General features: G+C 40.2%; 1 protein-coding gene across 2 annotated transcripts in view; it reads left to right on the plus strand.

Annotated features, from left to right (window-relative positions):
* The window catches only part of cltca (clathrin, heavy chain a (Hc)), a 50,886-nt gene that overhangs the window by 3,371 nt on the left and 31,817 nt on the right, over positions 1-15,698 (plus strand). For both annotated transcript variants that reach the window (XM_080013759.1, XM_080013760.1), the window contains exon 2: positions 10,839-11,046. In XM_080013759.1, the coding sequence (XP_079869885.1) occupies positions 10,839-11,046 (208 nt within the window). The remainder of the gene's footprint in view (positions 1-10,838; positions 11,047-15,698) is intronic.

The following is a 15,698-nucleotide window of genomic DNA, read 5'->3' on the forward strand; positions in this document are numbered from 1 at the left end:
TGTGGCCTTTAAACCATGCTCAGTTGGTACTAAGGGACCCAAAGTGTGCCAAGAAAATATCCTCCACACCATTACACCACCAGTGTGAACCCTAACCCTAACCCTCAAGGTTGTAGTGGCTGCTGTGGTAGTGAGCCAATCACACGATGCATTGAATTGAAAAACGCTTGTGGTGATTGGCTGCGAGCAAAAACATACAAATAGTCATGGTTTACTAGATCTGGGTACAAAAAGGATCGAATGCAGGTATTGTTTGGGGAAGTTTCTACTTGGTATTGGGTTATTTTGGTCGATACCTCAAAGGTATTGATTACCAATACCTAGCCCTGGTTGTAACCAAAGTGTGCTCCCTGATTTCTGTGTCATTGGCAAGTCAAGGTCATTTTGTGTGACTAATACACACCCAGGGGATCTCCAGCTACTATCACTAATGCATGACCTGCATATGCTGTTTCATGCATGTTTCACTGCATGCTATGCTTGAGCAGACCATGAAGAATATTGTCCACACATTGCCCTTCACACGGAGGAGTTTACTGGGAAAGAGTGTTGTAGGAAATGAAGAGGGCAGAGTTTTGTGTATGTCACCCGTTTCATACAGGATGGACATACCGTCCAGAAATGTGCTTGTCAGGTTTATGCCTATGCTTCCTGTGGAGTACATCCAAAACTCCTGCTGTCTTTCAGCTGGTGTAAATGTGCAGGCATGCCACATCATAACAGAGCACCTGGGAAACTGCCGCAGAAGGAGACTGTTCCCACCACCACGGCACTACCCCAGTGCGTTTATTCTGGCATCTACTGCTAGTATCTGCTGTTTTGGCATCAGTGTGCTCGACATATGCTGTGTGATCACTCGCTTTCCCAGGTTTCCCATTACAGCAAGACCTTGAGGTCTCTGACTCTTGCACATACTTTTACAAGAAGTCTATTTGTTCAACTTGCAGTACTTCTCCTGAGCGAAGCTGGGCTCTAACCATTAGTTTCAATCAGTCCCCATAAGCTCTTGAAAGTTAACTTCTAAACTAATACTGAATTTTGTACCTGGAAAAACTCTAAATATAGCCAAATAAACCTTTTAGATAATGGAGCGGCTTGTCTGTATTTTGAGGTGCTATCAATACAAAATTTGAGCCATTTGTACATTTTTAAATTATGCGTTATAAACATTTAATATAATAAAACATTTTTACTGAAGTTACACTTGGTAAGTTAGAACGGAACCTGTTTTTCTTTTATTCCTTCACACTTCAGCTGCCTGCCTTGTACCTTGACAATGCAAAACCAAGCATCTTTGGTGCATTTAGACTGAGAAGTCTATGAAATCCATCATGCATTAGTTCACAATCCAGAACAGCTCTGCGGGTGTTCCATGTCCATCCCACCGGTGCTGTGATTGGTGTTTACATTTCCTACGCCTACACAACGATTACTTTGGCGAGATTGTGTGACGTAAGCTACAGTGTAGTAATGGCAGTGTAAGGCTAAAAATATACTCCCACCAGGCCAGGTGCTCATAATTCATTCATTTCACTCACATGTATTGAGGTGCAAATGTAGGTGAAATGTGAGTGTAATGTGGAAACTGCTGAGCCCAGGTGTATTCCCCTTGAGCTTCTCTCTCTTTCTGTTGTCTCTCTGCTTCTGCGTCTCTCATTTTATCCGGTCATCTTGCTTAGCTTGCATTTTTATGTCAGCCATTTATGCAGCAGTGTACGTGTCCAGGTAGAGGACTCTCCACTCAGATGTGTAATGCTAACATTTTTGCCTTGTATCTTTGCGCTTACTTTCTATCTGTTACTTGGGAGTAGTGTCCTAGGATCTTGAATAGAATGAGGTTGTATTGTATCTGTGGACAGGCAGCATTGTGCCCTCTCTATGTTGACAAAGGCCTGCAAATAGCCATGAGGGTGTAACAAGTTTACTTTTTGCTTGTGCAAAAAAGTCCAGTATATTGTTTTGCGCAGAGGATTTCTGCTTATATAATCTTCGGTAGCAATTAGATTAAGTTACATAAAATATTTTTATGGTCCATCAACATCAACACAACCAAGATGGTAATTATCATTTCAGTTTGTATGAAATTGTATGCTTATAATGAAAACACAAATTTGGATGTTGTATTGTAAAATAAAAAATAAGGCAAAACATATTTAAAGATTGAGTTGCTTTTGGCCTCAACTTTCTTTTCACCACAATTAACATAAAACATAAGCTGATTACTTAACAGTAAATATTCAGCGGATAGAACATTAGGAGATTTATTTTAGCGATATTCAGGATTTTTATGATTTTAAAGACAATGTAATTGTGATTTTATTAAAGATATCTTAAAGTAAATTGAATTTACTAATGCCTGCACTAACCCTACAATGTGTGTGTTTTAGCTTCCAAACAGCTTCTGCTTTGAGTACAATTTTTAATTTCAGCTGTATACAAAAATTGTTATAGTTCGGATGGATAAACTACAACTTATTCTCTGAGGTGATCATAAAAAAAGTAAATCTGAGCGGTTCACTGAGTCACATTTACCTTGTTAAACACCACTAAAACCTTGGAAGGGAGGTTTCATTGTGTCATTTTCTCTTAACGTCACCTTTTTTTCAAAAGGTTTGCAAGGTGCACTTTGAACTCTGCCGACAACGGACTCTCTGCTGATATCCCGTGACACGCTAGTAAGGATATGGATTTGCTGAACACTTGACATTCCTCACCGTTATCCAAATGTTAAAAAAAGCAGGGAGAAAAAGGAAACTTAAGCCCCATAACCAACTCAGCAGCCCAGCTCGGAGTGGTCATTTGCAAGTAGTTCAAAATGCATGCCTTCCTCCCTTCTTTTCCTCTTTCTCCCTCCTGTTATCTCGCTTTCCGAGCCAGCCTTCATCCTCCTCACCCCTGGACTGGTCACGTGACCCCCCCGTCTCACCGCCAGAGTTGTCACATGGTACAAAAGCCTCCCTGTTGTTTCAGCCCTGGTGGACAATGGGCCACTGCTTTCCTGTTGGGGTCCCTTGCATTTGAGCACTGCAAGGCTCAGCATATTGCTTCCCTTGAACTTAGTGCTTGCGGGCTGCGAGGTGGACTCTTTTCTGCTGAACAAGGTTCCACTTTCCACTGAAGGAAGAGACCAGGGGTCAAATCAACAGATGGGACTCCCTCAGGGCCCTGAGGAAAAGTTTGTTTCTCCGGTGGCCAATTCTTAATCTTGTCGACTGTCTGCCGAAATGGTCACGGCTTTCAGCAGGATTGTTACTTTCAGTGTAACTTGACTTCTCATGAGGAAACGGTGCATCCCCTGAACAAGTGGCTGTTATACCGTATAAACGGTATAGAAAGTAATCCGGTATGAATTTGTCACACGGCATGGATTTTGACTATACCACGCTGACCGGTAGAGCCCTCACAGATCTAAAGTGGGCTTAGTGTTAATATAGATTTTTCTATACAGTTTCAATAGTCATTTTCTGCACTATGGATATACTGGCAGCAGCTGCGTTTTCTCTCTTCTCTTCGACAACCAGTTGACAGACACACCACAAACTCCTCTCACTCCCTCAGTACGGTGCAGGGAACGGGACACTCTGTCTCCGTGCCGAGGTGGCTACATGCAGGGCTTTCGTGGTAAAGTGCGGGTTTGTGGTGCAGCAAAGTTGTTTTCCTGCTCCGTAACTTGTTCTCCGGCTCTATCGCTAGCTCTGTTAGCTGTTCTAGCCGCAGCCCATAGGGAACAATAAGAAACCATGCCAAAGCTAATGCTAGCTTGCTAGCCCTCTAGTTTAACTGAAAGATTCACATGCATTTATTTATATTTTTTTTATTATTTATTTTTAAATTATTTAAATATTTAAATAAGTTTCACATTTTATTAAATTTATTGTTTTAAGATTATCAAAAATCGTGGACGACGGCAAAGGGTAAGCATTTATATTGAAATTTTAAGAAAAATGAATATACCGTGATAACATTTGAGGCCACACCGCTCGGCCCGACACCATGGTTCAGCACATATCTCGGAGAAGATGGATAGATCCTGGAACAGCATGAATGAATAATCAAATAGTCTGACCCATCCCTACATATATCTTAACACTGAAGCTTTACTATAGGGAAGTGAGAATGGAGGGAGGAAAAAGGGTTTTGTTGGCAGTGTGTTGCTGCCATCGCACCAGATGAGCTGGCCTGATGGGAGACTACGCTACGGAGAGACGGGATTACCCACTCTCGCTTTCTATCCTGTTAACTGCCTCAAGTTGTTATTTCACCTTTCAACTTCTTTTTCTGCTTTTGCTGGTGTTAAGTTAAAGCCGCAATTCATGCCGCAGGATCAAAGAAGCTTTTTAAATGTATTACAACTAGAAGCAGCACGATCACCTAGCTTGCACATGATAGCCTAAAGTGAGTGAGTTTCAGCCACCACTGGTTTCGTTTGACCTGCTTTCACCTAAATTCCTTGTTACTGATGTCACAACCATGTGACTGTTACTATATTGATAGACCAAACCCTGGTCTGGCCATGCAGCAGGGCAGCCTCTGTCAAAATAGCCTGTCCGCTATATTCCAGGGGATGAAGTGGAAACAAATCCATTGTATTTCAGATGAATTGGGAGCCACTTGTTGTTTTCCTGGTTTTCTTTGAATGAGCATGCTTCCCTGACGATTTCCCCAGAATACAGTCTGCGAGAAAAGGATTGTGTGCTGCTACTTAAGATGTAGCTCCCCACCCATGTACTGACATTTTTATACTGAAGTTAAATGGCTGCACCGGTTTCTTTTTATAAATAAGTATTTCTCGAACATAATCTCTCGGAAGGAATAACAGCACCTGTGACCCCGTCTTCCAGTCTACTGACCTATAAGCGGTACTCGATATAGTCTGTTTTTTTTTCCTGGTGCTGGGAATAAATACCCTTCTACCTGCTGTTTATTCTATTGTCTGGTTGCTGAAGGAAACTGCTACCAAATGCAGCCTATATAAACAAAACTCCTTTCATCCGTTTACAGCAGCGATATGAGACGTGGGAGGTGGAGCACTGAGGCTGCCTTTGTCACCTCCGCATCAGTAGAAATATGAACATTAGGAATTTGCAGATACCATGGTATCGAGCAAACTACGAGTCCCTGAGTACTCCACCTTCTTCTCGGTCATTCCTGATACATAGTACTGGGACAAATAGTGAGAACATTTAAACATACTGAGATTGTCACGGCTTGGTTTAAACAAAATCAGATAGGGCTTATAAAGATTAAAGTCACAACATTTCAAAGAAATAATATCTTGCTTTGAACAGCAACTGCCTTTTTTTCGATTTGTCTGTACGTCCACGCTCAACATTAATGTGAAACAGAATATTTAGCTGAGTTATTTTAAAATGGATTGTAACCTTTGTCTCATGAACTCATTTGCGGTAGTGTCACAGTTCCTAGCACCATGTTACACGTTGGTAAAGGAATATGGGTGTGTCCGGGCTCAGGGTGTGTCCTGTCATTGATAAAAGGTGCTCCCGATTCGTTGAGCACTTCCTGGAACTGGTATTTGTGTTGACTGATTAGGAGCCTGTGGTGGCAGACGCCTAGCATGACTCTGACTGTTAACGTGACTTGAAAAGTAACACTAGGCATGCCACTAATGTGCTTATGTTCTGGATGTCGCCTCAGAGTCAGTTGGTTTGGCTGTAAGCCAGAATTTCTAATGTACAAAATAGAAAAAAAATAAAAAATACTGGCTGCTGTGACGACGCTGATAACAGCCGATTTATAAGCTGGTTTCTGTCAAAGCCCTTTGATTATTTCAAATATAATATATATTTAATTTAATACAAATATTTGACTTGTAAGGGTTTAAGCTGAGTTCATACATTGACAGCTTGTTAACCGCTTCTTGTGAATATATTACTGCCTTGTACTGTCATTTTGACAGATTAATACTATAATTTAAAAAGTAATAGGAGAAAAAAAAAAAAAGACATTTGCATGGTAAAATTAAAATAGGGAGGGATAGTCCTTTAATCATAGGGGATTTCTTTTTTGTGTGTCTGATTATTATTCAGTATTTTTAGGGCTGTACCTGTTTGGTGAATGTGCTGTTCAATGCAAATATTCGACCCGGGGGGTGGGGGTTGTACATGGGCCACGAGTTCTTCCGTGTAATAAAACAACTAAAAACACACTGTTTTTATTTCCCCTTAGAGTGTGTGTGTGTGTGTGTGTGTGTGTGTGTGTGTGTGTGTGTGTGTGTGTGTGTGTGTGTGTGTGTGAGACCATTACCATCCCTAGTTGTTAACCATAACAAACAATCGGCTAATTGATAACATAAAAGCTAATGACGTCACCAGGGGGTGGCGCCATGGCACGTTGCACAGCTCCGAGATTTTGGGAGTCGGTGCGAAGAGCGTCTCTCCTCATTACGTTTTTTTTTCATTTCAAAATGGAGAAGTTCAAGGCAAGATTAGGCTGGTTCTGATGCTTGCTCGAACATACAGGAATATTTACGACTCGTCTTATATTCGATAATATTGAATGTCGCAATATTTTTACAGTATCTCAATGTCCCCCTCCGTCCGTCCTTCCCTCTGCGGGATCACTGGGAGCGATGGACGGAGAAGCAGAGCGCACGGACAAAGCTCATTCCCTTAGACAGAGTGGATGTAATGTTGACATATGCAAAGCAGATAGAGGATTTGGACGTGGTGGTGCGGATAGTCCGGTAATTAGGTTGCTGCTATATATTTTTCATAATTGTTGTACAGAGCTGCCAAGTCTCAAGCTTTGATCGTGAGATTCTCATATCATCCATTTCACAGGCTAACACGCCACACCTCATATTTCTCACACTAAGAATCCCAAAAAATTGTCCACGTCCACGTGGTGAACAGGAGATCCATTCTGCACGTTACGTCATGTGAACGCCCACGTGCATCTTGCTAGTTGGAGTGGCATCAAGCGATCCGGAGTGAAGGGTCACCGTTCCTCCAAAGAAAACAAGTGGGACGGCAACTGGTGTTTTGGCTCTCCAGGAGGCCGCGGCCATTTTTTTACAGTTTATGAAGGCGCAGATTGTAAGCTTTCAAATGATGTCATACATTGAAAATCGAAACTGAAAATGTTTGACGGAGATATGCGTATTTGAATGTTGGTACACCTTATCTCATCGTGCAGAGAAAATGCCCCTCAAAGGTCCTGGAGTTTTTCCACACTTCAGAGGCAGGTAATGGGTGGGAACAAAAACTGTTAACTCCACCCCAACCACTGCCCCACTCAACTATATGTCATTGTCGGTGTGTAAAGTGTGTAGAGTATAACAAAATAACACGTGAAAATATATGATACTCTTCCTAAGTATAGAATTTTATTTTTAGTTTATGTATTTAAATTATTCATTTATAAAAATATTGTAAAATGCATAATTGAAGTTAATCCTTTATGTTTAAATTCCTATTATTTTTTTCATTCTAAGTTCATGCTCATGATAGTAGCATGCCCCCTCTATTGTTATGCAACTTCCAAACATTCTTATATTATTACAATGATAGTTCTAAGAAAGTGTCCCGTTTCAGATCTTTCACTCTTTGAGCCTATTACCAGTGCAGTCTAGGAATTGGTGTTTTCAGGGAGTACCCTGCTGCCTCGCCTCGCAATAACAACACGGAGAAGGGACATTTCTTGCTTCTGGTGTTTATCTGTTTTTTATATCATTGTTACCAAAGTGACGTCAGGTCTTCTTGGTGTGCTCTGATGCGTCTCAACAATTATTATTATTATTTTTTTTACCATGTGAAGACCTGGTGTTAATTTAAACCCTATTTTATATAAACGCTCTCACGTTCTGACATGACGTCACACCTAGTATCGAAGGATTATCTTGATCTGCATGTGTGCATCGAAGGAACGTTCGTGCTGTTGTTCAGAGTTCAAGAGTGGGTGAGTAACTCAAGAGTGGGGGGGGCTTGCGTAACTCTTGTAACTTTCATTCATCATAGATAGTATTTAGTGATCTAAAACTGTTTTTCGTTATAGTGAGTGGGTTCTTCAACAATAAAACTTTTGTAAAATGAAAAAAACAAAAAACCCGAAGCTGCCATTTTCTACGTACAGCCATGTTTGTTGTTTGTCGTTCTTCCGGAATCTTCCATCTACTACTACTTCCTGCTCCACCAGGCATTTTTTTGGCACCCTGCTCCCTGTCATTCCGGTTAGTAGAATGCGTGAACGCACGGCAGACCGGAGGTCGCTCCCACTGGACAGTCCCTTAACTCAGTTTTGTTTAAAATTGTCATTTTCATACAAGTATGACACGAACATAAAATAAATAAATCTAAATCAAAAACACAGGAAAAAGGCGCAGCGTGTACGGCGCACCACTGTCAAGATGAGAAACCCCACTCCAATTCTCTTATGTTTTTCATTTTCCATACAAGTAAGAAAATCAGGAAACAAAATAAATCTAAACCTATCTCTAATCCCTGTTTAGCCTGAACCCTGCGCTATGTCTAAACGTGCTGTCCAGAGCTTTAAGTGATAATCAGATTATATTATACATTACTATATCACAATATATTATATACTATCATGGTTACATGATCTAAATTATCAGAATTATATTTCTTGGGATTATCAGTTTCTCCAGCCATGCTGTCACTCTGCAAAAGCTGTCACCCTGAGGCTTCTCAGGGTGGAGTGGAGGGTGGAGTCGGGATTGGTTCGTTTGCTCCATGTGTTTGCACCGTGGGGACCACAGCGGAGAACCCCCACCCCTCCCGCTGGGAGCTCCAGAATCTCCCGGAGCCGGTCCCCGCTCCCTGCCGCCGAAGGACCGATGCGTGTTGAATATCTGTGGGCGCGATTGCAGGATGGAGTATCTACGCACCTGTGCGCACCTGCTCCATACTGCTTCTACTGTCGATCATGGATGATCCGATTCTTTTGAACTGCTCAAGGTTTTTTTGTTATTTTTTGTTTTTTTTTCTAGTTTTACAGTTTTTATGTTTTTTTCAGTGCTGTCTCCTCGCCTGTTTTATTGCCAATCACACTGGAACCATGACATACCCCTTTCCCGACGTTGAACCAGAAACAACAGCATTTCTCCTGGCAATGGGAAAGGTGTCAATCACCTATTTTTAGGGGGTTGACCCGGGTTTAAAAAAACAAACAAACAGAAACGGGTCAACCTGCTAATTTTGGTGTGAAAACGATATAACAGGATAGAACGCATAGAAGTTTACAAAAAGCACAGGGATAACGTTTCAACGAGGTGTCATAAATAAGGGGAATCATAAATTTATTTTTCTATGTGTGAATCGAACACAGCTCTCCGTGCCCCGTTCCTCCAAATAAATCAACTAAAAACGGTGTGTTTTTTTTAGTGTTAGAGCCAGGCAGAGGGAGCCGGCCCCAATATGAAACATTGCCAGTGAATTACAGCTTGCAGTGCAAGTAGGAAAGGAGCTTGGGTCTCGAGGTGGGAAATTTGAGGTACAGAATTTTGCTGAATATTGATCCCTGCTCTCATTCACACATGACCCCATGCAGGAAATGTTCCTGAACATTTCAGGGATAGACTGCATGTGTGAAAGGGGCTATATATAAAACTTTTCTCCCACCACGAGTGTAGTTTTAAATTAAGTTTAAAGCTCTCTATGACCCTCACACTCAGGCAGCCGGTCTGTGTATTATAATGTTTAACTGAATGTAATGGAATAACCACTAAGCTCTGGTTGCTATTTGATTGGATTTGGTCTGGCGTATCAGCAGGTCTTGATCCCCAAATCTCTGATAAAGCAGCAGAGTGATTTTCTGGCTGGTTTTCTTGCCTTAAATGCTGCATGTAGGCTTACTTTACCTGAACCAAACCAAATGGTGTTCTGGCCTTCTCAGACTCAGAATCAAATGCTTGTTAAGGATTGCATTGGGATTTGTGTGCTCGTGGTGTATTTGGCGGCTTCTCCTCGTACTTTTAAGACCTAGGCCCTGGAGCATCTCTGTGCGAGGCTGGATCACCTGCTTGCCTGTCGTGTGGGGGAGCAGCTGAGCTGATGGCTATTGAACCCTCCCTGCCTTTCAACCGGATTTATTTTCCATGAGCGCTTCTAAAGATCCAAAATACAATAACTTTCTCAGAGTTTCATAAAGCAGCTGGAACCTTTTCAAATCCTGTGGCTTGATGTGAAATTTTCAATTAAAATTAGGGCTGGGTAAAATTGTTTTTAAATAAAAATCAGTAGTACGATTCACTTTCTGATTCAATATGATAATAGTAGTATAGTATAGTTTAGTAGTTTAGTAGTTTGCACTAAAATTGCAGGATATCTCAAAAACATAGTGTCAGTGAGGTAGTATTTAATTTTAACTACTGCCTATGATGAGGCATATCACAAACAACTCAATATTTCTATACTCATCTTTTTTTGTTCTCTGAACATACAGTAGGATTGGCTCAAATTTACTAAATAAATTCTGTGCCTTTCTTAGGTTCCAGTAATAACTTTATAAAATACAATTTAAACTAAATATACAATGAGCACTAAGAAAACACTGTACATTGAAGCACTAATGGTGGCGGTAATGTAGGCTCTTTCTTGGTGTGGCAAGTTTAAGCGGTCTGTTTATTTTGCCATTTAATGTGCCAATTTTACAAAATTGCAAGCTCTTGCAAATGTTGAAACATTGGTGGAATTTGAATTAATTATTGCAGTACTAAAATTGTATTTTCCTCCAGGGACTGGTATATCAACAAAAAAAATGACCTTATAGCAAGATGAGTAAAACTTGCTGTATTTACAGGTGGAACACATCCCAATACAAACATTTAATTTAATTCAATTTCTCTCCCCCCATTTCTCCAGCTTCAAAACTTGGGGATCAATCCGGCCAACATTGGCTTCAGCACCCTCACCATGGAGTCGGACAAATTCATCTGCATCCGAGAGAAGGTGGGCGAGCAGGCCCAGGTGGTGATCATCGACATGGCAGACCCCAACACGCCCATCCGCAGGCCCATCTCTGCCGACAGCGCCATCATGAACCCCGCCAGCAAGGTCATAGCACTTAAAGGTAGGGCAGCATGAAATCACCCTCCCCCTTTACCTAGCTTAGCAGTGGACAAAGAAGATCTTGCCACAAAGATTAATTATTTTATTGCTGTGTCTTAACTGATCCTGCTAAGGGCCTACTGGGTACACTTTGAATATGTTGATGTCCAATAGTAATGGTTTCTACTGTGTTTAAGTATATATAAAAATATATATATCCTCATCTGTTTATGTTCCCCAGGGGTTCGTACAAAATTGTACGTTTTAAATATGCTTAGAGATGTGCTTGTGATTTGAAAATACTGGATTTTTCCCCAATAATGCTTAAGTAACATGTGGAGCAAAACATTAAATGTCAATATATCACAAAAAAAAGCATTGGGATCTTGCGAAAAACTTTGTGGACAATTGAAAAATGCTTGAATTTAAATAATTTTCCCGAAATTTACGTACGAACCCTGGTTCTCATACATTCAACTATTTCAGTTTTCGTTGACCACTAGTATTTTATGGGCTGTGTATTTATTTGTCATCATCTAATTCGGCTGTAGTGTATTTTAATGATTTTTTTTCCAGCGGCCATCATTGCTTTGACTTTTTGTTTGTTTTTTTGTTTTTCTCTGTTTATGTGTGTTGTATGTTCTTTTTTTTCCTTTATCGCTCTCTTATGTATATGCAGACGGTGAGTTAAAATTTAACTATTACATTGTGGAAGTCAAATCCTGTTTTTCCACTTCACCATTGTGAGCAAAACGTGCTGTTACAATAGAATGACGTTGCTGTTTTGCTAGACACACTAGTCATCATTAGACGTCTTTAAACTTTGAACTGCATATGAATAGAGCTACCGTTGCCTTTAATCTTTTGTTGTAGCACTTCACATATGATATTGGCATATTTGGAAAAAAAAATTTTTTTCAAATGTTAAAAGGATAATTTAATCGTTCTGAATATTTTCCATAAATGTATTTGAATTCATGGAAATCTCTGGGACTCTTCCATCTCTAAAACAGGATTTAGCTTTCACAACCATATAGCTTGAATGCTGGCATACCATCATTTCTTTAAGCAGTATATGTGATTTTTAGTAACAGTTTTCTAATAGCGGTGAAAGGGTCAATTGTGGGTTAATTTTTATTTTTTCTTTTTATTTCGCAATTTTGTTTATTATTTAAACACCGGTCCCCTTAAGACATAATGTACTTCCTGCCACTCTTATGTCCAAATGTAATTATGGTTTCATATCTCAGTTGGCTGTGTTTTATAATTGTTTGTTCACACTATATCATCTAATTTACACCAACTAAATGTGTTTTCATTGTAAGCACAATGTACAGTGTAGGTGTCCACCATTCAGTAGCTACTACTGCCAAAGCTGCAATTGATGAACGGTACCTCCTTGTGGTTATTTGCTATCCTATAACTGGAGTCTTGGATAAAATATGGATTTGGATTCCATGATATCCTCCCAGAATATGTCTGTATGTTATAGCTATCGTATCAGAAGACTTTGTAAATGTTGGCTGCAAGTGGACAAGTTGACATGCAAATTCTGACAGAAACCAGTGGTGGAAAGTACTTTTTTACAGAACTTAAGTACATTTTTTTAAATATCTGTACTTGAGTGTTTAGTTTTCACTTATATTTACACATTCCACTTTTATTTTATGCTTTAGCGTTTTATCTTTAATCATTGACTAGATCTATCAAATTGCTAATTCAATATTATTAAAATGATTCATTAGGACCATAACCTTGTAAATGACTATAACGCCACCTGTACACCTTTTGGTAAATTGTAATCAGGAGATGCATGAGCACTTATCTGCTGAAAAAAGTTAGATATGAACATAGGTTGGATATGACAAGTAGTATTTTTATGTAGAAAGTGGAAATGCCAGTGTGGTTCTCTTTTATTAGTCACTTTGTGTCAGGGTATGATGGTAAGTAAGGTTTGAGTACTTCCACCACTGACAGAAGCCCCCCTTTCCCCCCTCTTGGCAGAGGCTAAATACCCCCTTCCCAGAAGAGCTTCTCCTTTGCACTTTTGGCCCACCGTCCAGAGGGTTAGTTGTGGCAGCTTGGCCAAACTTTTTGCTCTTTCTTTGAGACTTTCTCCAGGCTGAGCATGCGTGTAGTAGTGGGAAGGGGTTCTTGTCTGCTTGGTCGAGGGGCCAAGGGGACATTTGAGTTGTTGTCTGAAATGTAGTTTTAAGGGCACGGTTCAATGTACAGGTCTGAATTGCCTGCAGTTTATAGAACTGTAGCGCACTGCTGATGGGCACATGACTCAGAGAACTGAGTAGAGCCGGGTGTCAATTCAGTTTAGGAAAATTTCTGGTTAAACATTATAGGGCGCAGCATAGGGGCAGGGCCTCCTCACAACAGCAGCGATGGACTTGAAGTGTGTGTGGGGGCAGGGGTTATGTAAGAGAAGTTGTGTTCATGTCAAGTTAATCATTTTTGATTCTCTATGGAGAATAGAAGGATGAGTTCAGCTGCATATAGAGACCCTCCAGGAATACATGGGCTAACCTAGTTCTCACCAGTCCTCCCCACCCTGCATTAAACCAGTGTAGACCACCTCCTCCTCCTCCTCTCCGGCTTCCTTCCTCGCTGTGTAACCTTCCCTGTTCATTCTACCATGTAATACCCCACAGCTCTCTTAAGTACTACCCTCCATTTCTTCTGCTATGAAGTCACGTTTTAAAGGATGTACACACACACACACACACACACACACACACACACACACACACACACACACACACACACACACACACACACGCCTTCCTTCAGTGGCAAAACTCAATCGAACATACATTTGCTCACTGATTAATTTGGCTGCCACTCTGAACACTATATTTGCTACACTGCATGTTATTCTGCAAGGTCACGGCTTCTTAACTGTGAAGTCTGTGCGAATGTCTTCGTCCCAGCTTGTTTTTTCCTCACTTTACCAATGACAACTAAATGATAAAACAGGGAACTTGCACTGCTTCTTAATAAGGCTTTAGCTGACCCAAACTAACTGTGATAATGAGTGAATCCAGGTGAGTGAACCTTTTCTAAACCTTGAATTAGTGCTGGGCGATATATCATCAATCTCTATTCGATCAATATTTTATTAATGCTCGATATGGAAAGGGTAAGAGTTTTGATTTTCTAAAGTACTTCAAAGTTTTCACACAAGATTTCGTTGCTCTTGCCTTTCACTTTCCACGGCAGCGCACCTTCCTTGTTGTGAATAGACAACAATGAAGGGACGGATATAGATATCGAAATGTAGATACAGCGTTTGCGTCAAGATCTGGGGTGGATCTTGACCGGCCCAATATGGCGGACCCATAGTGGCGACATACAGCAGCAGCCAATGAGGTATCTACGTTTCCATATCTATGGGGGCGGAGACTCCACTCCTGCCGAGTGGCTTCTTTCATTTTACGATTAGCCCATTTTATTTTTATTTTTTTAAATACTTGCAGGAAAAGGGTCTTTATTTAGCAATTATAATCATCACAGATATATAAACATTCTAGTTTATGATATCAATCAATTGGGTCTGGTTCAGTTTTGTACAGGAACATTATTTATAAATTTGTATACAATAAATATTGTCATATTGAATATCGACATAAGGCAAAAAAAAAGTGTGATGTTAAATTTAGGCCATATCCCCCAGCACTACCTTGATTTACTAGTCTATTATCCAGACCCTCCTAAAACACTGTTAATCTTGTGTTTTTATCTCTAAGCTTGTATGCAAAAACCTCAGAAGTCCTTTCACTGTTAGTTTTACCTTTCACCTCTATCTGAGCCCATGGCTATACTATCCAGTGTCATGTGACCATGTATCTATGTATACTTGACCTGAATGCAGATGTGTTTGCCTATTTGTGAGTTGTTTGCAGTCAGAAAATCCTTCCTCTGCTCTTCCCCTCTTTAAAATATCTGATCAATTGGTACGTGCAGTAGCTTGACAACATGTATACCAGGGCTGTCAAATATGTGAGTTGTGGGCATGTGGGGGGCTTTCAATGGTGTCTGTGCAATTCTTTTTTTTATTTGATATACAAAAATGATATTCAAATTAAGTTATGTTCTGTCCATGTGAAATTTGAAATTTTCATTTAAAGAGTAGATAAACACAACATACTCTGTGCTACATGTCGTGTTTTATTTATTGCACTTTCATGAGCCCGAAAGAGCTTATTAGTATCGTTGGTCCATCCACATTTGCTGACCTTGCACTGCAGCTTTAAAACTGCTTTAAACCGGCCCGCATGCACTGGTATTCAGTCCTATCTGACCCGTGGCCTAAAATGAATTTGACACCCCTGGTCTCTACTGCACATAACGGATACTTATAGGCAAAAGTTAGTCAGATAAACTTTAATTCTATCGTTCTAATTTCTGAATCCATTTGAAAATTTATATATCAAAACTACATTTTGGAAGTTATGGAAACATTTTCTGCTTAAATGATACCACCAAAATTATTTTAAATATTTAATTTCAGTACGAGACAGAATTTGTTCTGTGAAATATTTTGTAATATGCGTGAGATGGTGCACTGTAACACTGTACACAGCAATTCTCAATATGTATAAAAATCAATCTATCAATATAGAATCATGTTGATAGCCATCTCATTAACACATGTAATGGCATGAT

Source organism: Zeus faber, assembly GCF_960531495.2.
Source record: "Zeus faber genome assembly, chromosome: 14".
In the NCBI taxonomy this organism is placed as follows: Eukaryota; Metazoa; Chordata; class Actinopteri; order Zeiformes; family Zeidae; genus Zeus; species Zeus faber.